Source organism: Schistocerca serialis, chromosome 3 (genome assembly GCF_023864345.2).
Source record: "Schistocerca serialis cubense isolate TAMUIC-IGC-003099 chromosome 3, iqSchSeri2.2, whole genome shotgun sequence".
Lineage (NCBI taxonomy): Eukaryota > Metazoa > Arthropoda > Insecta > Orthoptera > Acrididae > Schistocerca > Schistocerca serialis.
Window position 1 is genome coordinate 45,815,276 of NC_064640.1, and position 23,449 is coordinate 45,838,724.

The 23,449-nt window shown below is 38.8% G+C and overlaps 1 protein-coding gene across 5 annotated transcripts in view; it reads left to right on the forward strand.

Moving 5' to 3' along the window:
- Nucleotides 1–23,449, forward strand: part of LOC126469697 (WD repeat-containing protein 7) — a 385,995-nt gene that overhangs the window by 24,175 nt on the left and 338,371 nt on the right. For all 5 annotated transcript variants that reach the window (XM_050096866.1, XM_050096868.1, XM_050096869.1 and 2 more), the window contains exon 6: nucleotides 5,177–5,322. In XM_050096866.1, coding sequence (XP_049952823.1) covers nucleotides 5,177–5,322 — 146 coding nt within the window. The remainder of the gene's footprint in view (nucleotides 1–5,176; nucleotides 5,323–23,449) is intronic.

Consider the following 23,449-nt stretch of genomic DNA (forward strand, 5'->3'; position numbering starts at 1 on the left):
TCACTCAGTTCCACTGGGTCCTTCAGGATTCTGTGCTGAGTGTTGTACTCTTCCTTGTTACCATAAGTGAGGTAGTGACCTATGTTAGACCAGTGGTTAAATCCGTGCTGTTGGCCCACAAATAGCTGTAGCTCTGTCTGTGGCCTTGGCTGAACAACTGCAAGGAAGCATCGCAAGGGTCCTGTTTGGACCTTTCTCCATGGTCACCAATTATCTCCTGTGGAAACATTAGTCATACTTTACTGTCATAGTACCACAGTTCATTCTGACCCAAAACTGTACTTAGGTACCTAGTGCTTGGACATCGTTGCACAGTCTCAATTTTTAGGACTCCTCTCTTATAGAAAGCTGACTTGGCTGCCCCATGTTAGTCCACGGTAGACTTTTCATGCGAAAACTTAATGCTCACTGCTTTCTCAGCTACACCTCTTGGGGTGCAGATTGCACTGCTGTACTCCATATTTGCTAGGCCCTGGCCTTTTCCTGATGAAACCGTGGTTGTCTAGCTTGAGATTGTCACATCATAGACTTGTAAATTATATGATCCTGCACATCATGGAGTAAGACACTACTGGAGCCTTCTGGATGAGTGCTGTAGACAGTCTTGTTCAAGTGGGGATCTTCCCTGTTAAGTTCTGACCATACCCTATCTTGCTCACTTACATAATCGTCGTGTAAAAATTTTCTAATGGTCCTCTTTTATAGAATTCTTCTTTCATGCAAGGTTTGTCAAACTGCTGATACTCACCCTTGGACCCTCTGCAGGGACCTCCCATAACCCCTGCTTAGAATGTGCTCCCTGTTCACTCTCCCTTGGTTATAATCCCATGTACTCTTCTTTGGGTAGTACCTATACCACGTACACTGTCCAGTCACATTAATGTGACCAACTGTCAAAAGCCTGAATAACAACCTTTTCAAGTGTGAGATGTGCACGAAGAGTAAGTGAGGTTCAGGAATGTACTGACAGGGATGTGGAGCCATGACAACTCCAGTGATGTGGTCAGCAGTGCTAAATTTTTTCATTGAGGAACCCTGGTGCAAACAATGTGATTGAGGTGGTCCCACCGATTCTCGATTGGGTTTTATATTCAGGAAGTTTGGTGGCCAGGAGCGAATAGTAATCTCATCCTACTGCTCTTTGAACCACACATGTACACTGTGAGCTGTCTCATGTTCAGTTGTCCTGCTGGCAGATGCCATCATATTGAAGAAAAGCAAACTACATGTAGGAGTGGATATGGTTCCCAAGGATAGATGCATACTTGGGTTGATCAATTGTGCCTTCCAGAATAATATCACCCAGCAAATGCCACATAAATATTCCCCAGACCATAATGTTCCCTCCTGGATGCAGTGTGTTTGCTTTCAGACGTTTCATGCCATACATGCCAACTGACGTCTGCCCAGTGAAGCATAAAACGTGATTCATCTGAAAAGGCCACCTGTCAACATTCAGTAGGTGTCCAGTTGCAGTATTGGCATGTAAATTTTGGCTTTAGTTGCCAGTGAACAGCAGTCAGCTAGCTGCATGAACAAAGCGCCTGTTGCACAGGTCCATACGCAGCAACGTTCACTGAACGGTTGTTGAAGAGAGACTTTTGATAGTCCCTTGGCTCTTCGGAGTGTTCAGTTCTCAACAGTTGCATGTCTGTTAAGCCGCGCACATCCCCGCAGCCATTGTTCACCCTGGTCATGTATGTATGGCCTGTGGTGCGCCACTGTTGCGTTGGTGCTGGCTTTTTTGGATAGTGCCATTTTGCCATGCTCAGTACACGTTAACCACAGTGGCACACAAACAGTTTACAAATTTAGCTGTTCTATAAATGTTACCACCCTCCACCCAAAAGCCAATGAGCAAGGCCTTTTGGACGTACGATAAATCACTCTGTTTCTGTATTATGACGACTGCTCTGTTTTGTGTGTCCCCATGACATGGTTTGTATACCTTACAATGCTAATACTGTCCTGTGCCGTCTGTGTGTGGTTATTGCATATTAGTGTTGACTGTAGTTAGTGGTCACATTAATGTGACTGTACCATGTATTAGGGCCAATCTATTTCAAGGACTTAGTTTCAGTACCCTTATGAGCTTTCACCATGTATTTCTCTTGGATTTTCAGCAGCGTCGGGGTGCTACCATCACTTACACTGATACCTGCACTGAGGTGACAGGTCATGAGATCCTGGTATAGTGTTGTACGTCCTGTTGTCCAACATAATGCAGCAACTCTCTGTGGCATGGACTCAACAAGTTCCCCTGCAGAAATATTGAGCCATTCTGCCTCTATAGCCATCCATAATTGCTAAAGTGTCGCTTGTGCAAGACTTTGTGCACGAATTGAACTTTCCTCATGTTCCATAAATGTTCAGTGGGATTCGTGTCAGGTGATCTGGATGGCCAAATCGTTCGCTTGAATTGTCAAGAATTTTCTCCGAACCAGTCATGAACAATCATGTCATCCATAAAATTTCCATCACTGTTTGGGAACGTGAAATTCGTGAAGGGCTGCAAATGCTCTCCAAGTAGGTGAACATAACCATTTCCAGTAATTGATCAGTTCAGTTGGACCAGAGGATCCAGTCCATTCCATGTAAACACAGCCCACCATTATGGAACCTCCACCAGCTTGCACAGTGCTTTGCTGACAGCTTGGGTCCATGGCTTCGTGGTTATCTGCACCATACTCGAATCCTACCATCAGCTCTTACGAGTTGAAACAGCTTCATCTGACCAGATCACAGTTTTCCAGTCATCTAAGGTCCAATCGATGTGGTCACAAGCCCAAGAGAGATGTTGCAGGTGATGTCATGTTGTTAGCGAAGGTGCTCGTGTCAGTTGTCTGCTATTTCACTGCATCGTCCTAATGGATATGTTTCTCGAACATCCGATATTGATTTCTACAGTTATTTCACAGTGTTACTTGTCTGTTAATGCTGACAACTCTACACAAATGTTGCTGCTCTCTGTCATTAAGTGAAGGCTGTAGACCGCTGTGTTGTCAGTTGTGAGAGGTAATGTCCAAAATTTGGTATTGTCGGCACACTCTTGACACTATGGACTTTGGAATATTAAGTATTGTAACAATTTGCAAAATGGAATATCCCATGCGTCCATCTCCAACTACCATTTCGCATTCAAAGTCAATTAATTCCCATCATGTAGGCATAGTCGCATCAAACAGTTTCACGTGAATACCTGAGTACAAATGACAGCTTTGCCATTGCATTATCCTTTTATACTTTGTGTACACTATATATATATATATATATCGTTATCCCATGACTTTCACCACCTCAGTGTACAAAACCATTAACTGAATGGGATATGTTTTCACCTCTCCAGCAAGGAAGAAATTTGGTGCTGGAAACGTCTAGTGTTTTTCTGGTGGAGCTGATAGCAATTAAGAGCCCTACATTTTATTAAACAGTTCTCCCTCAACTCCATTTTAAATTGTGATGGCTCAATGAGGTTCCTCCATGCTGATGATGTTACTCTTATTGCCCTGCGATATCTGATAGTCAAGATCATCTTCCTGCCCCTGCTTGTAATAAGTGGTGAGTTGTCTTTCTGGGCCCCAAGTCACAATGGTGGTCTGGAGAATGAATTGACTGAATATTCAGTTAGAGAAGCAGTTACTCAACATTCACTTTCACAGCCCCAGATGCAGATAAAATCTTTATTCACTCAGAGATGGAAAATCTAGTGGCCTCCTCCTCCTCATTCCAGAAGGAATCCACCATCCTCCTCATCAGTAAGGCCACAGTAACACACAGTTTTGTGTTATATAATGAGCTACCCCCCCCCCCCCCCCCACAGTGTTGTTACAGATCCTTAAACAGCAGCTCACATCCTGGTGGAATGCTCCCTCATTCTGGCTCTCCACGGCAAGCTTGGTCTTCTGGCTCTTGCACTTCTGATGTTGACAGATGACATACGATCAGTTGAACTGGTACTTTTATTCCAAAAAAAGTTGTTTTTATTCTCAAATGTAACACTATAAAATACTTTCAGGATGGGGCAGTCTGGTTGGACTTGGGAAACTTCCCAACTTGTGCTGTGCCTAGGCCCACTCTACATTATCTCCTCTGCCAGCTGCATTGGTCACCCCTCTTTTGCTCTGTTTGAATTGGTTTTAGATGAAGTTTGCCCCTTTCTTTCTGCCACATCTTGTCTTACTTAGTGGGGAGCCCCTGACGTATAGCACTCTGAAGTAGAGACCTTACGGGTTCCTCATCCTCAATACTAGATAATGAAAGAACAGTTGAACAGGTTTTCTTGCTTCCTCAGGGAGACTGAGTTATGTTACCGTCTTTAAAACTTTCACAATAATGAATTGGGGGTGGAATGGTCATGGGAAGGATGTCCCTGCTGCACATAGAGCCTCAGGAGACACTAGACTGACTGCCCATCCACTACTGACTTTATTATTTTTTTCACCTCATTTTACTGTTTCTGGTCCTACTGATGTTCATTGGATTTTTAGCCTTTTCACTTTTGCTGTTACTGATCTGTCAATTAGAAGGATTTATTTTGTTTTGTTTTGTCTTGTCTTACCCTGCATCAGGGTGGCATGGCTGTCAGGTACAGGGTAGGTGCCTCTCATTGCCAACAAGACTTTGGAAAGCCCTCGCCTGCCATCTGACCTGTAGACTGGCAAAACTAAACTAGATTTACCTCTTTTTTAAATTATGTTTGGCATCAGTACTTTTTTCAATGCTTCAGTTTGAGCACTCTTATGTTACCACAATTGATCAAAATCATTCTGACATCACACACCATGTGGACTACCCCCTTGAAAGAGGGATGATAACATTACTGTTCACTCCCATAACACTCTTCTTCCAACCAACAAACACTGTTTTCTGGTGCCACACTAAGCCAGAATGTATATAGTTAGCAAGCCACCAAACCCTTGCTATTCCATCTAACAATCATGCATGAGAAGACACTGTCAATAAGCCTCTTTATTTACATAACATATTTCTGGTTTCCTTGCTTAAGAATGCTTTACATTATTTTTAAAAAGTTTGGACGTTTGGTTGTTTCGGAATTCCAGCACATTGCCACATAATTGCACATTTCAGATTCCTTTTGCAAGGATGTGTACACTTAGTACAGCTACAGAATAATTCTGTTGTCAGAACTGATAGTATTGTTTCCCATGTTACTCAGATATATGACGCTGGAGACTTCTCGGTGCTGTGTTCGGTTATAGCTTCACGTGGCGAGCGCTGGATGGGTGGTGAATTTCTTGCAGCTGATCGTGTCTTGGTTTGGAGTGATGAAGGGAAAGCATACATGTACAAACTACCAGCCAAGTAAGTTTAGTAGTAACAGATTCCATAAATAATTTTTGTTTGTTTTTTTAGTTATACAGACTTTGACTAAAAAATAAAGGAATGGATAAATGTGAGCAGTGTTTTCTCGAATGAAAACTGGCATGTAAATTTTGAAGATAGCTGAACAATCCTTGTACTTTTTAGTCATCTGAATAGTACTTTGTTTACTGGCACATTTCACATTTAATGCACTGCCTACATATATAAAGTTCGTGAACACTTATTTGTAACCTCCTGAATTGCAAATAGCTCACACGACTTGTACTCGGAGGTATGTGCTCATACTGTGATTCTCAGCTATGTATGTTATAATATACTGTAGTATTTATTTTTAAAATAACTAGTAGATGGAATGTGTGGCCATTACTTACCTATTGGAGACTAAATTTCAGTACTGCCAAGAAATAAACATAAAAATACAAGTCACTGTCCTAGCCCTAGGAACTAAGCATCTTTCTTGGGGAGAAAGTAGGGACAGGTTACTCACACTAGGATGAAGGGGATTCACTTGTTGTGAGGATGAGACAAATCTTTCTCTCTCCTCTGCCACATGGCATGTGTGTTATCCTTGGGCCTGAGTGACTTGACCACCTTTCTTGTGTTCTTCTACCTATCCATCTTTCCTCCCTGAGGAAAAAACACACAGTTCCAAAGACTAGGCTAGTTTTTTTATGTCTTGCGTCCAGTTCTGAATTACATTAAGTATTTGAACAGTTTGATTTTTGGCTTTTAATGGTACCTGCTTCCAGGTTTTGCTAACTTGGATCAAAGGAATTTAAGAATTTACAAGTGTGTCCTAGCACGTAGTTTTGATGCTGAAGATTGGGTAGGAATGAACTACTGTTTTTGCAGCATACAAGGAACTTGAATTCATGTTATCAGATCACTTTTATTTAGGTAAAGTGGCTTCTAATGTGATGTTCTAGGGTACTCCAGAAGTTAGATTTATATTGGAAAATTGTGGAGGCATGTTCTTCCGTTTAGGAGCATTGTATAACAACCACACCTTAATATTTAGTATAACAACCAGACCTTAATATTTAGTGAAGCATAGCTAGCATTGTTAGAAGTTAAAACATTTTCTATAGGTAGTTTCTTTTCCTTTTGATTATGAATTAGTGTTACGTATATCAACATGCATGACATTGATACCTGATTTGACCCACAAATGAGCACTCCTTGCGTTATAGGTGGAATTGCCTTTTAATGCCTTACCATAGTGCCTCACATAGAAAGGCCATATATCCCTCTTCCCGTATGTTCCTTAAAATGTCAGAAATATGACCACACCACATTGAGACACAAATGGAATGTATTTTGTGGCGAGTGTGGATCAGCAGTGCACAAACTAATAATAAAATTTTTAGGTTCACTAGTTTGTGAAAATTGCTGGGAGAATCGTTGCTGTAGTTAGTATTGTGGGATCCTATATTGGTGGAAGACAGAAAAGATACAGGAGCTAAGAGTAAAGGTCTCCTTTCATGTGCTGAAGCAAGAAAGATGTATTCAGCTCTTTAGTCTCCAGCAGAGCCAGCTCTGCTGCAGATGAAGTGTACAAGAAAATTAAAATAATCAGAAATGGTACACATTTCACTGGGACATTCAAATCCCACTCTCTCCTACACACCTTAAGTTTCACAGCATAAGGAATACATTGTGCACCTGATTTAGTGAACTATCTTGCATGCATACTGTGTAAGGTTGCTTAGTTTTCCTGAAAATATACAATTGTCTTTGGTATTTAGATTATATTGTCACAAATTGTCAAAACCACTTTCCAGGCTGCTTTTATTTTGACAACATTGTACGTGCCAATCTACAATGATAGTTGTAAGCAAGGTGACAATTTGTGCTGCACAGATTGTGTTCTTGAGATCTACTTGCAGAAGTGCTCTGCACAGTCTTCAACATTGGAAAGTCTGTCAGAATACTTACACCAGTTCCGAAGCATAGTAATTGGTCCAAGGCTCAGTAAAAGCTCAAAAGCCAGTGTCCAAATACTTTTTGTGCTGTAAATGGGTGACTTAGTTTTATTGTGTGTGACACCAGATACTTAACTTGCAACCAATTTTATTCTTTTCATGAAACTTAAGTACTAAATAGTCTTAAATTTGCAGCCTATGTTCTTGTTAGCACAGTTATTTGACTTACAAATGTCCTCCAAAGCCAAAATATCTTGATACTTCAATGCTTTTTACATTGTCTATATGGGAAGCAGCTATATTTACAGTCCATTCAGCACTGACTGAGTACTGCTTCTGCTAAAGTGTTCCATTGAACACAGTGCCAAGGTATTGAAATGTTCTGTAGTGAGGAGATACAGTCAGCTTTGTGGTCTTACAATCCCATAACATTTCCTCTGTCTTCATTGAAATGATTGGGTAATAACTAGTTAACACTTAAACTATTCATTAAACAAGTAGAGAATTCTTTTATCAAACTGAACACTTTAACTTCCATTCTTCAACAGATTCATGAGGGATAGTGTGTGTTGTTTGTCCTATCTTTGTGAAAATCTTATTTTGTGTAGAAACTCCTAAGAATCTTCAAAACAAAACTGCAATAAGGGAACCACTCACCTGCAGCTGATGTATTTATTGAGCCCAGATTCTCTTAACAGCATAGAAAATTTCATGACCTTTTGAATGAACTTACCGCTCTCTTCCAGCATGTGCAGGCAGTTGAACACTTGCACATGTACCCCCCACACGGTTACGCGTTGTTGGTCTGGGCTCGACGTTAACTAATTGCAGGTGAATGGTTGTCTTTTGTCCTTTCTTTCCATCCTGTAATTTCCATTATTATAATATCCTCTGAACATAAGTTAATTCTGTATCAGTGTTCAGCTGTTCCCGTACTTAATGAAATTGGTGAATGACAGTATTGAAGGAGAATGATACTTTCCATAAGGCTCCTATACTTAGCAATTCAGAATTATTCATTTAATGCTCTCTCTCTCTCTCTCTCTCTCTCTCTCTCTCTCTCTCTCTCTCTCTCTCTCTCTCTCATTTCTTGAGAAGATATTTCAATTGCGCAGCAGTACATTTTATGAAATATGCTCATTAGTATCCTCAAAGTAGTTGTCTGATGCTTTCAATGGTGAATTGGCAAATTAATATCATAATGATGACGATATTCCCTGTAGTAGTCTCAGGATATTTGTAATTGTTAAAAGAAGCTCCTGTGTGCAGGACACTTTGAGACAGCGTTGTCATTCTGTAGCAGTGCTGCTGCTATGGTGTGTCCATTTGGTGCCACACACATCCAGATAAGGTGACAAATTGCAAAAAGTATGTTGCACTGTCTATACCAAATGAACCTTTCACCACTCTCTGTGGTGTAGTATTCTTGTGGCCCAGGTGTTTGTTGGAAAAAGTGTTGGTTGGAAATATGGGAATATTTCACTAATAGATGTCTGCATGATGAGTGGACTATAGTTTCACTTTTGGAGTTTATAATTGCAATCAGATGCTTTTTTGTCTGGCTAACATAATACAAGAAAGAAAAGTGTAAAAGAAGCTGAGCTCAGAAATCTTAAAATAATAAATGAACAACTTGTACAAAATTACAAGGACGTGTATAATATAAACTAATGTGAAATTGAAATGTTACATTGTTTTTATGTATCATTTTCCTTGGGTCCAAATTTGAGTGATTTTTTTTTTACAAATTTTGAAGTGTTTTAGTTTCCCTTCCTTTCCACTTTCAGATATGTTGTACTTGCAATTTGCTTTGTCAGTATTGTATTTAGATGCTAACTGTTTATTGCAGCACTTTATATTCCTTTCCTGTTTAAACGATACCAGTGGAAAATTACTATACGTTCAGGAGATTTGTTTCATGTAAGTGAATAAAAATATGAACTATGATCTCAGTTGTTCGGTGGAGGACTATATTGTTCAAGCTTTGTAATTCAAGAATGTCAGAATTTTGAAAGGCACTTCATCCACTGTCCTGTTAGGCAGCCCTGTTTGTATGTGTTAAATATTTGCAGGGAAACACAGATATTAAGCACATCATTTATTTTCTAGAATGAATTTTCATTCTGCAGAAAAGTGTGCACTGATTTGAAACTTCCTAGTAGATTAAATCTGTGCACTGCAGCAGGACTCGAACCCAGAATCTTCACCTTTCCTGAGCAAATGCTCTGTTGATTGTTATCCAGACACAACTCTTGACCTGGCACATAGTTTTAATCTACTAGGAAGTTTCAAATCGGTGCACACACAGATGAAGTGTGTAAATTGATTCTGGAAACAGTCCCTTAGGCTGTGGTTAAGCCATTTCTGTGCAGAATCCTTTCCTGCAGGAGTTGTAGTCCCAAAAGGCATGCAATTGAACTTCTGCTCTAAAGTTTGGAAAGTAGGAGAGAGGTCGTGGTGGAAGTAGAGTTGTGGGTGTGTCAAGAGTTGTGGCCGGATAGCTCAGTCAGTAGAACATATACATGTGAAAGATTAATGTTCCAGGTTGAATCACAGTCTGGCATACAGTTTTAATCTGTGGGGAAGTTTCATAAACTTTCTGTTTCTGCTATTATATGTATGTTACAGTTTGTGGATGGAATTGGACTCGGATTTAGTGAAAGGATTGGAGTTAAGACCTCAGCTTCATCACTCTGTTTCTCACTGTTTCCCTGAATCACTTCAGGCATTTATCACAATGGTTCCATTAAGAAAGTCCAGCTAATTTTTTTATTTTACTGTCTATATTTGTCATTGGGAAATCAAACTTCCTTGATGCCTAGTCAGCCAGTCTTCTCCAGTTTTGAATTTCACATTCACCTTTCTCCTCCTGTTTGTAGTTTTTTCAGCTCAGTGTGCTTTCACACACATTCTACACCTTTCATTCTGTATGTCTCATGGATCTACATTAAAGAAAGAAGAAAAAAAAATGTTATGGTATCAGCTGTCAACAATACATGTGGAAGTTAACTGGCATACACTTGGTACATCAGGCTAGTCTGAAACTAACAGAAAATTTTTATCAGAAACTCATCATTGGCTGTGTGTTAACATGAGGTTGTGAACACTTCATTGTGCTTTGTTTAATGACAGTGTAACAGGATAGAATAGTATTGTACATGTAACTGCTAAAATGTTTGAAGTAGTTGGTTAAAACAAGAAATGCAAAACACCAAAAGGTTATGTTACAGCTAACAAAAGTGAAATTATTGTTGCAGATCTTTAGTCATAAATACGCCGGTAGTTACTTCCTCCCAAACTTCGTATCAGTACAAGAAAATGCAAAATTAAAGACATAGCTAGTAAATGAAAAACAAATGCAGGCCAGTTCAACTGGGAGATTACCACCAAATTATTAGGTAATTGGTGGATGAAATGTGTTGTTCAAAACCATTCGTTATAAGAGGCTTAAAGTAGTTCTGGAGAGACAGATGTTGAAAATATGAATTGGAAAACAATGTTGTATGAAAAATGATGATGAATACAGTGTAAGAAAGAAATACTAAGGATGTAAAGGTAATGATGGAAAGTCATGGTAGAATATAATAAATGTAGTAAGGGTATCAGCCTACGAAACAGTAGAGGATTTGAGTAATTGCCAGCCACATGAACAAGACTGAAGACTTCACTAACTTTTGGACAAATCCTTTCCTGAACTAGAGTACACATGGTTGCATGCGCACACACCTAAGGGCTGTTGGTTGGGGGAGACTGCAACCAGCCACAAATGCTTTTAGAGAGATTTTATGTGATTGTCATTACAAATTTTGGAGAGATACCCATCTTCAGATGGCTGCACTAGTTTGTTAAAATGTTAACATTGCAGTGTCACCTTGTGTTTTTGCTGCGTTGTTGTTGTTGTTGTTGTTGGTGGTGGTGGTGGTGGTGGTGGTGGTTCTCATGCATTTAGTGTAATTTTTATTGTTTGAGGTTGAGTTAGGTAACTAACAGAACTGATGTATGTACTGTGTGTAAGAAGCAGAAATTGAATGAGATGTATTGACATATACGTCATTTCTCTAATGATAGATGTTTTATTTCTCCTGATAGTATGAATTAGGGAAATGCATTTCATGCCTAAAGGGAACAATGTGCACACACTCTACTAATAAATATTCCATCCTTAACTGAACAACAGTCATAAGAGTTCAGAGTGTAAATAAGATTGATAGGGAGCTTTGTCATCTCACTGTTATCAGAGGATGGAGGAAAAATGTAGAAACAATTTGCTGTTGAAATTCCTGGGAATGATTGCTATGGGTGATCCAGTATTGAAAGAAATTGCTCACCATTCACTTGCAATTAGCCAGATTGCCTTCACACAAGAATTTGCTGTTTATTTTTTTCCACTGGGTCACAAACTGTGTTCAGTCATTGAGCATCACACACAAAGTAATCCTGCATTTATTTGTGATTCCTTCATATGCTGCCATTCCAATCTTTTTTGACAGTGGTGTGCAGCTAAGATGAGCCATGGCAAATGTTGTAGTGAACAAAGTACCTCTTTGAGGTCTTGTTTGCCAATGCTGTGGGTGGATACTACTTCATTCTTTCCCCCACTACTCTGTGAACCTGTTGGACAGCAGTGCCTGCCTTCTCTCTGTCTGTCTTCTGAGTTCATCCCATGTATTTTATGTATCTTGTCCCAGCATTGTCTTCATTTTGTTTATCCTTATTCCAAGTTATTTACTAATTATAAGTAACTCATCTGTTTAATAATTGTTCGAAGCCTTCACAACATTTTGCTCAAAAGAAAAGTTGCCAAGTCTCAGATTTGGTATCTTGTATGTTTACTGTCATTCTGAATTTTCTTCAATTTACAGCAATAAAGTTTACCAGTATGTACGAGGAACTGCATTCTTTTTGTGCTACTATTTAATATTCACTAGTTGAATTGCACTTGGCTTAGTGGAAAGCATACACATTAATGCAAAGACATGCATGCTTGAAAATGCCCATATGTTCAAAATCGACTAATCACTGCTTGGAGTAAAGTATTATATACCAAACAATGGCGAATGTGTGTGGAAATGTGTCCTCCTCTAATAGATTTTTGTTAGCTGTGGACCCAAAATGTTGGATAACATCTCCTATTAGTATTTAACTTGAATCGCCATATATTAGCCAGCAAAGCCAACTGAAGAAATTGTGGAGGGTGACAGCATCATGCTGTTTATGTCTGAGAAACATGGCTGGAAGTAGTTAGAGCAAAACTCCAGTAGTCTTAAAAGTGGTGTGTAGTCATGCTCTAATGCCTGTACGTCAGTGCCTTGCATAGCCCAGCAGTTAAACATAGACTGGCACTTTCGTTTGACAAAATTCCTGATACAACCTCACTTTGCCAGCATCCATTCAGAGTATAATATGTGTGAATCAACAGTTCATCTAAATAAACCATGGGCAACTTTATTTCTTACACCTTTTTTTGAAAGTCTAATGTAGTATGTCTGTCTTGAAGCCATGTCATCTTATTCATACATTATAACACTTTTACTTTTTTGCCTTTCGAATCACACACAGTAAAATTTTTTTTCACAACAGGAGGAACCAGTCGATGATAGTTTTGGCAAAAGACTGCACAGTGATACAGCTTAAGATGCCAGCTTTGTCACCCCAAAGCTGTTCACCCTAGATCCCCTTCATACAGCAGATATTGTCCTCAGAAGGCAGAAAAGATAAATTCATCTACCATCCAGTAATACAGTAATTTTTTTTTTTTAGTGGTGAGGTAGCCTTAGCCTTATGTGGATTGTCAGAATGGCACTCTTAAGGCCTTGGGTTCAATGCAAGTTGTATGACAATTTTAATTTTGTCATTGTTGAAATACATTGATATACAACCAAAATTAAGGAAGAAGACTGCTGAATTTAGGTTAGATGCTGGTTTATGAATACAGAATTAACATGTGAAAAACTAATATTGCAAATGTATCACAAGTTTACCTTGATATTTATTAAAAATTAAATGCCATTGTGGTAAGGTGCCCTTCATATGATGGTCATGGTACAAGAAAAAATTATGTTACCAATATTTCTATGATTATAATTTTAAAAATTATAAATTGTAGCATCATAAAGAAATTCACCAGCTGCATCTTAAGTATGAAATCAATTTACTTTACCTCTTTGTTGACTGTTTTGTAGCCAGTGTACTGAATGCAGCTATCAGAAGTAGGTGAAGAGTAAAGAAAAAGGGACAAAGAAAATAAAATTAACTTTTGACTGGGGTTGCACCTACACCCCTCTTTGTACTTGACTGGAACCTTAAACTGCTTCTGCTATCATTTTGTTTTACCAACCAAAGCCATTGTAATGGCTCGTATCATCTGGTTCACTTTTCAACAATGTTATCTCTAGAACATAGGCCCACTGTTGTGAATGGTTTTAGAATGAGATAGCTGGCGCATTAAACCACATCACTGTTCAGTCCCTGTCCCCAACACAGTCCGTCCTCTAGTCAGCTTTATCCTCGAAGTCAGTTCTGTGCAACATAAACTGTGATTTTTAAAATGTCCAGGGTGAGAGGTCATGTTCTATACATAAAACTATTCCCTAATGATTTGTCTCCAACTGTGGGACATATCTTCAGAAGCAAAATAGTAACTGCATCTTTGTCTCGAAGAGCCCCTGAATTTATATAGCTTCATATAGGGCACCAGACAAAGATAATCGTGCAGTCAGCATCATGTGACGAATGTTGATGCCTTCTTCACAGCTATATAAATTCTATTGCCCCTTGAGCATTAGATGCAGTTGATCTTTCACCTCCGAAGATGTCTCTTGCAGTCAGAGGTGAAACATTAAGGAATAATTTTTTTTATGCTGGTGACCCAAAACATTATGACCACATGCTTAATAGCTTGTCTGTCTGTCTGTCTGTCTGTCTGTCTACGTCACTGTTTCTGTGTATCGGGGCTCTGACAGCTCATTCATAGGCTCTTTGAGATATGTGGCATTCTCTACACTGTGGTCGTGTAATTCACATAAGTAATGGATCACTGATTTCGGTATGTGGTGATGGTTCGTGATAGTGACAGAGATGGGTTCCATAGGGCTTACGTCAGGTGAGTTCAGTCACCGAGACATCAGTGAGAGTTCACTATAACGCTCCTCAAACCACTGTAGCACGGTTCTGGTTCAGAGACAAGCACAATTATACTGCTGAAAGACGATTTTGTCGTAGGGGAAGACATAAAGTGTGAAGGGATGCAGGTGGTTCAGAGGTCAATGTGTCTTTGATAACTATTATAAGTCCGATGCAAGTGAGAATGTTTCCCATAGCATAATACTGCTCCCACCAGCCTGTGTCCGTAATGTGCTGCATGTTTTGAGCCACTGTTCACCTTGATGGTGGCATTTGTGGAGACAACCATTGACACAGATCACCATGAATTCTGCTTTGCACAGCAGACAAGCCTCTGAACCCCACATTCTGGGAAGTCGGGGACATCCAACGATTTAGCACCTAGTGGTAGTTTCACTGTCCTCGTCCGTCTTGTCGTGGATGGTCATGACAGCAACATGTGCACATTCAACTAGCTTTGCTGTTTTTGAGATACTCATAGGCTCTGCGCAGTAATAATCTGCTCTTTGTCAAAGTTGCTCACTCGAATGGATTTTCCCATTTGCAGCCTATATCTTCGCTAGGGTGATCCCTCGTCCATGTGCAATCCACTTATTGTTACCATGTTATGTGCCTGCTATGCCACTAGGCTGCATCCAACATCGCATGGGCAGTAGCCATAACGTTTTGTCTGATCAGTGTATATCGACCATGGCCTCTCAGGTTGGGAGTTTCAAATGTAGTAAACACTGGCTGTAAAAGCTCTCATTATACAACCTGTGAAGTTGTCACAAAGTAGGTATGTTGTTATATTCTTCATAGTGTTGCAGCAGTTTATGCCTAGTAACACATTATTCATCTTGTCGCTGACAGTTTTATTGTTTGCACTTAAGTGTTTTTTTTTTTTTTTTTTTTTTTTTTTTTTAAGTAAATACTTCATTTCCTCTCATTTCAGCATCATGTCCCTTCTGCTGCAAATTTCCACATTAATGCAGCTTCAACATTTTGTCCACATGTGCTATCACCTTTTCCATCTGCGCTGTGACTTCTTTCCATGTTCCATCACCAATAAGTTTAATTTTGCTAACGGCAAGCCACTGTAGGTGCCCTTGAAGCCATTTTCTGTCGTCACTTTCCTTAATTGTTCAGGCAATGATGCACACTACTTTGTAATAGAGCATTGATGTACCTAGTCATGTAACTATGTTAGTGCCCACAGTTTCCAGGCTTGCTTTGTTTTGCTGACTAATACTTCACTAGTAGCTCAAATTATTCTTATATTTTATTTGTTTTATAATTTTCTTCTAGCAAGGGGATTTCGTAATTTTGTACACTACCTGTAGGCACTGGTTGTGTTTCTGTTCTGTGCAGAATAATTGTCAGGTTATTGTGTTCAGTAACTAATTTGTCATTTTTCCTGAAATGACATTTGCTGTTACGTGTTTCTGTTCTGTGCTGTGACTTCTTTCCATGTTCCATCACCAATAAGTTTAATTTTGCTAACGGCAAGCCACTGTAGGTGCCCTTGAAGCCATTTTCTGTCGTCACTTTCCTTAATTGTTCAGGCAATGATGCACACTACTTTGTAATAGAGCATTGATGTACCTAGTCATGTAACTATGTTAGTGCCCACAGTTTCCAGGCTTGCTTTGTTTTGCTGACTAATACTTCACTAGTAGCTCAAATTATTCTTATATTTTATTTGTTTTATAATTTTCTTCTAGCAAGGGGATTTCGTAATTTTGTACACTACCTGTAGGCACTGGTTGTGTTTCTGTTCTGTGCAGAATAATTGTCAGGTTATTGTGTTCAGTAACTAATTTGTCATTTTTCCTGAAATGACATTTGCTGTTACGTGTTTCTGTTCTGTGCAGAATAATTGTGAGGTTATTGTGTTCAGTGACTAATTTGTGTCATTTTTCCTGAAATGACATTTGCTGTTGTTGCAGTGAATACTCTTCAGTTATCATCCTAAGTTTATGCAACTTTGTTTCTTCATGAGCGAGGAAAACAGGTTTGGTTGGGGAAGGTTGGAGAGGAGGGACAGCTTTCTGAGAAGCAAAGGTGAAAGGAACTGACCTGCTTTGAAGACAAGAGGATACTTTTGAGTGTTTCTATCAACAGTACTTCAAATTCCACTTCTTGAAGACAGACTGGCTAACTGTTCTGTCTCCTTGTACTTTTCTCATTTGAATTTTCCTATGATATATAAATCTTTCTCTCCTTTTCATTTTACTTATATACAGCAGGTATCATTCTAATCAATCATTCTCCTGCCCCCCCCCCCCCCCCCCCAATTTTTTAAAGGGGGGAGAGCTTAGATCCATAAAGAAACTGGTAGGTTGTCAGCATTATTAGAAACTTTCTGTCAATTGCGATAGAGTAAATGCTGTAATATGAAAGAACACTATACTCAAATACTATTTTTTTTATCTAAGAACAGTTTCAGGCTATGATACTAATTTTATAAAACTTAAATATTAAGGTTTAGGCTTAAAATTGCATTTTCAGTTCTAAATTAATTCCTCAGTTTGGTGTTCATAACCCACTGATTTATTACTGACATAGACATTGCACAGATGGCTGTATCTCAGCTGAAAACACGCTTATCGTCTCCCATACACTTCAGTGATTTACACAGTATAAATGAAGAGATGCATCTTCATGTCAGTAATGAGCGCAGAAAAACTACCGGAAGCACTAGTATATTGGCTTGTATTCCAAGCCTAAAGGAACCTCTGCATAGTGATATGTAGAAATTTTAAAATACTGTGAGGAATAAAAACTACCAACCTGATGAAGGCCACATACCTGCAAAATTTTTTTTTATTGAAGTTAACATTAAGTATAAGTCTACACTTGAAGATGCAGAAAGTATAATTATACAACCAAGCACTCCATATTCGGAGAAAACCAAAATGAAAACTGTAGCCTGACAAACAAGGCCAAAGCCAAAAAAATAATAAAAAAGTTGTCAGAAGAGAGATGTTTAGACACTGTAGGAAAATTATTGGTCCATGGATGATTCCACATTTGAGAAGAAATGGTTAATAAAAAGGTCATTCATCCTGTTGAACTCTCTGACCCCCCTCCCCCCCTTTTCTTACGACCCCAAAACCACTGTGTGAACTAGGACTGTTGATATTTAAAACTATTTGGAATTCGATACATTGACTTAAAAAAAAAAAATCATTATTGGTCCTCGATATGTTGAAAAAAAAATTATCGATATATCGACGTACCATCAAATAGAAATATTGGCTGGACATTCAAAATACACTGCCAGTTTTAGAGCTTAAGTACTGATGTATTATTAGATATTTTGTACAGCAACAACCTAGCAGCCTGCTTATCCCACTTAGATCCAGAATTGAAAGAAAAATGATGCACATTCACGCTTGCCGATAACCACTTTGCTAGCAATGGTAACTGCAGGTAAGTGGCACAGTAAAAGGTGTCCGTTGTTAGATTTTGTCACGTACTGGATTTGACTGGAACATTTTATGTTGACTTCCCCGTTTTTTCATTTCTGCAAACGCCAGTGACCTAGCAGCTGTAGTGGCAGAATTGCATGGTGAAGTTAAATGTTTCAGTTTCTGTTGGTAGCATTGAGTGCTGATTGTGTTAGCATTTCCCCTCACACATCTGTGCCCACCACAAAGACCGATCTGGTCATTTAGATTTTTGTTCATCAGTTTCAGCAACAGTTTCTGATGAATGCCGATGTGAAGAAATAGCACACTAGTTGCATTAAAAATTGGTTTTAACGCAATTAGTGTGCTATTTCTTCACATTGGCTATCTTGTCATTCCATTCACACTGTCATCCCCCAGTGCAATTGGACTACTTCTTTGCGCCATCTATACTTGCTTCACATGTTGGGAGGGAGAGAGAGGGGGGGGGGGGGGAGGGAGAGAGAGAGAGAGAGAGAGAGAGAGAGAGAGAGAGAGAGAGAGAGAGAGAGAGAGTGGGCGTGTTGAAAGCTCAAAAAGTAATAAGACTCCTACACACAATGAAAGTAAAATTATGTTGTTCTTGTGAAAGTCTAGAATAACTTCAAATATTTATCAAAAATTGTGAAAAAAAGTATAAGGTGTACAACTTTGCTTCTGCCGTTTTTTCCCAAACATTTGAGGCTTTAATGAAACAAATTGGCTACATATGTATCATTCAAAGTATTTTCCATGGCTGGCCACTACTTTCTCCGATCTTATGGGCAGTGTACAAATCCCGCATAGAAAAAATTGTTCATCTTTTTAAGCGATCCACAAATTGATCCAATTTGTGACTTCTTAGTCGGAGGGAGCAATGTCTGGAGAATACAGCGGGTGAGGTAGGACTTCCCATTTTAATGTTTCCAAATACGTTTTGACCTCTTTTGCAACGTGGGGTCGAGCGTTGTCGTGCTGCAGAATCACTTTATTGTGCATCTTGATGTATTGCGGCCGTTTGTCTTTTAGTGATCTGCACAAATGCATTAATTGCATTCGATAACAAGCACTTACGATGTTTCACTTGGCTTTAACACCTCGTAGTACATGATGTTGAGCTGGTCCCACCAAATGCAGAGCATGATCTTGGAGCTGTGAATATTCACTCTGGCCGTCGATGTGGAAGCATGGCTGGATCCATCCCCATGATTTTTTGTGTTTAGGGTTATTGTAATGAACCCATTTTTTGTCCCCGGTCACAATGTGATGCAGAAATCCCTTCTGTTTTTGCCTCTGAAGCAACTGTTCACAAACACCGCTCAATGTCCCTTGGTTTCAGCTCACACAGGACCCAAGTTCATTCTTTCTGAATCACGCCCATTGCCTTGAGACGTTTTGAAATGGCTTCCTGTGTCACTCCCACTAATTGTGCCAATTCTTCTTGAGGTTGACGTGAGTCTTCAATCAGCAATGTCTCCAATTCTGCATCTTCAAAAAAACATTTTCCTTCATCATTGTCAGTCTGCGATGTTAAAATCACTGTTCTTGAAGCGTTGAAACCACTCGCAACATGTTCTTTCACTAATAGTGCCATTACCATACGTACTTCAGAGCATTCGATGAGACTAGGCTGCTGTTTTCTTTATGTTGAAACAAAACAGTAACACCTCCCGCAAATGATGAGAATTAGTGTCGTAAACTGATATTTTCATTCAAGAATAACTTTATGATGTAGACACAAATAGACTAATGTTTGAATGAGGTTATGTTGACCAAGGTCCAAGCTAACTACCTAATGTCTGCGATCTGTTTATTTCGACTCCTACTTACCGTTGTTGCCACCTATTGGCAAATGGTGGAAACAAAGTTGTACACCTTGTAATATAAAATAAAATAAAAATATCAGCACTTGATATTGGCATTTCGATAACATTATACCAGTGAAAAAATATTGCTGATATATATCAATATTTTTGGATAAAATATTGGGGTATCGTTATTTTATCAGCAGCCCTAGTGTGAACTATCAATCAACACAGAATAATACCTTCATTGCTTGAGTCACAAAGGTAGTAGGGCAACAGCAAAAAACATTTCAACACTATATAAGACATCTGTATAATTGGGGCTGGCGTATGTGTCAGTTTTTTTTGCTCTTAGGCAGTTTGGTACTCTGATAGTTCTCACAGAACTTCAACAAAGATGAAAAGTCGGTCATCAATTGCACAAGAAAACCTTTATTTGATCCAAATAAAGGTTTTCTTTTGCAGCTGATGACTTGTTGAAATATTCTGCAGCTGCTGAATAACAGCTTTGAGCAAATTCTCACAGAATTGTTTACACTAGGGGCAAATTTTTGCTGATAGTTACTGTGTGGTAGTGCCTTGTGTATACTTTCTGTAAATGTCTGGGAATCTACTGAGAGCAGATGTTGAAAGCATTTACACATAGCAGGGTGAGAGTGTCTGTGACAGCTTAGAGATCACTCTTTGCTAGGTTTTTCTCTTGTAGTTAGTGTGTGAAAGAGGAGGTTGCTATGGAAGAGCATTGGGCTGCAGCTACACTTTTAATACTTTTAGTGGCAAAGAAAGTAAACTATCCTGTTCATGTTGGGTAAGAGAGCATATTAGGTGGTGGGATGATTTTTGGAGCATGCAACAATCTCATTGTAGGGCTTGCAATGGAAAATCCACAACAATATTGAAATTTTACAAGAATGGTATCAATGAACGTGCAAGAAATCCTCTTTATAACCGAACCCAGAATTGCCAATTTAGATACAATTATGTGTAAATCTGTTGGTGTTAAGGACAGACTGCACGCGACACTAATATTTCTAGCATTAGCTGCATTTAATCTCTTTAATTTTTGGTAATGTAATTATGAAATATTACACCAATTTCATCTTGATACCCATTGACATTAAATAGCCCAACAGGGCTGATATCTGATAAATGAAGCATTTCCATAGAAAGATTTATTTGAACATTTTTACTTGTATTGACAGAAGGAACCTCTCATAATTTCCTGAAGATCGGTTCTTCAACACCCAATATAATATAATTAATAAATACCATGTTGTATAAAATTATAGATACAACTGTATTATTTGAAGCTAAACGACAATTTCCTCAGTTCCAAAATGATTACTTCTAAACATAATTTCACTTGTTTCTCTCTGTTAATTAATCCATGTAAAACTACTTTGCCTGATTCCTTGAATTACGGGTATTCTGGTAAATTTCTTCACTGGAGCTGTTAAAAACTGTAGCCACTTCGGCCTACAAACTTCGCCTCTTATCTCAGTTCCTGTTGTCCAGTGATTATTCATTCCATAATACTGGCCTTTCCTCATACAAACTGATTATATGCAAACTTCGTCCCGAGTCCAATTAGTTTATTTTCTTCATTACCTTTTTTGCTGACACATCACTGACATTCACTCACAATGTGTGTCCATGGCAACAGTGGTCTCCACTGTCCCGACAATCCTTCTGTACTTTATAGAGTGACACATCAGTGCCGATGTGGCACAGAGGGTAGCGTCCTATCTTTCATTCTTTTATATTGGTCTGTGATTGAGTCTCCTTAGGGACAGTTCTTTTACTTTTGTTTGTTAATTCTGTATAATATGTCTATGATGTTTTTTTATGTTATTTGCTACATAGCATTTTTTGAGTCTAGAACTTTCAAAATAGGCTAACTGCCTATGCTGTTCATGTAAGAGGTAAAACAGGCAATTCCTTCACTAAGAAACATTCCATAGCCACATATTATGGCTCAAAACATGAGTTTCTTGGATACTTCTGTTTAATGTGGGGATGAATATGGTAAAATATATTAACAAGATAAGGTAATGCACAAACTATGAAATATGGCACAGATCAGGGATGCAATATGGCTGCTCAGCACTCTGAATACTCTCAAGCCTCCTGACACTGCTGGTATAGTTTTTCTTGTCAGAGAGCTACAGTGAGCAGCTGTCAAGAGATGGATGTTGCCGTCTATATGAGAGGTCTAAACTTGAAGAGCGCAGCTCTTGGACGCTGTCAGTGGCATTTTGCAGCTGTATGGCAAAAGTAGAACATAAAAAAGAAAATAAAACTCCAGGAATGATTTTGCACACAGTTTTTATAAAAGAAACTTTTTTCCAAAAAAATGGTTTATAGGCTTTTGGTGTTAATCTTGCAAAATGTGTGTGGCTTAAGACTGCTCTTGTTAGCCTTAGGTACAATGAGTCAGTATTTAGAACCCATAGGTATCACAATTTGTATTTGATATATGTGAGGAAGCTGAACCAGGGATTAATGTACAAATAGAGATGGCAGATTGAGTGGTCTGAATTAAAGTAATGACAGATACACACTTACTGCTTGTTTTAATGGGGTACAATTATAGGGTGTACAAAGGAAATTGATGGTGTACTTGATACTTCGATGTTTGGAAATAGACGTTTGATGATACATTAGCTAAACAAAGCCAACGTAACTGCAGTATACATAGAAGGAATAAATGTGAACATCTTAAATTATATCATCCACTTTGTTTCCTTGAAAGCATTGTTTTGGGGGACAATACTGGTAGGTGGAAAGTATTCACCAGCATACAGTATTGGAACTAAGCTAGAGACTAATCATGTGATAACAGAATACTTCAAAAAGTTACCATTAACTAAGTTTCACACCCGTGTTAGACACATGTACCATGTTAAACCACAGGTAACCAAAGAAGATGGAATTAAATCTCTAAAAACTACAGGATGATGAAAAGAATGGAGAAAATTTCTGGAGCCCTTTTGAAATAGATGCTCCAGAGAAGAAATGAAACTTCCATATGATCGAGAACTCTTAAGTAGCGAAACCAGGACAGCTGGCTCAGACGACGGTGACGGTGACGGTGACGGTGACGGTGACGGTGACGGTGACGGTGACGGTGACGGTGACGGTGACGGTGACGGTGACGGTGACGAAGGAGAAATTAAGATAATGGTTGCGTGTAGACACTACCAGATCCTCTTTAAAGAAACTTCTCTTTCTTTTGTTCATGCCCTAAATAGGCATATCAAATGTACTTTCCATTATTAACTGTGCTTCTGTTCTTTCTTTTCATACTATCAATGAAGTAGTAAGTTGGAAAGTCCAGCTTCTGCTTTGTGATAACCATCATCTCAGTTAATCTTTTAAATTAACTTCATTTGACTGTGTCTTATTTTTGTGTACTGTCTGAGGTGGGCATATTTCTATCGGAAGTAGGGTTTCTCATAGTGTTTATAATTGCTGGAATGATACCCTGTACAGAGCAAGCACATCTGCAGCTGAGCTTTAATGACCTGGACATTATCAAGACATTAGACTCTTGCCTGAATTATATAACTTTTATTTTTTTGTGTAAGGTGTTTCAGCAGAATATTCCCATGCTTTTCCCCATGCACTTTGGAACAGTGAACAAATATAGCATGGCAGCACGATCATGAATCTACTCATTACTGAAGCATGTATTAATATAATGCAACCTCTGTATTGATTAAAGAACTGGGTTTGTTAATCTAATTACCGAAAGCGATGACATATCATTTCCTAAAAAATATACCTCAGAAAGCACTTTGTTTATGAAATAACTTGTTGCAATCGGCAGATGCCCTTCATTATGGTA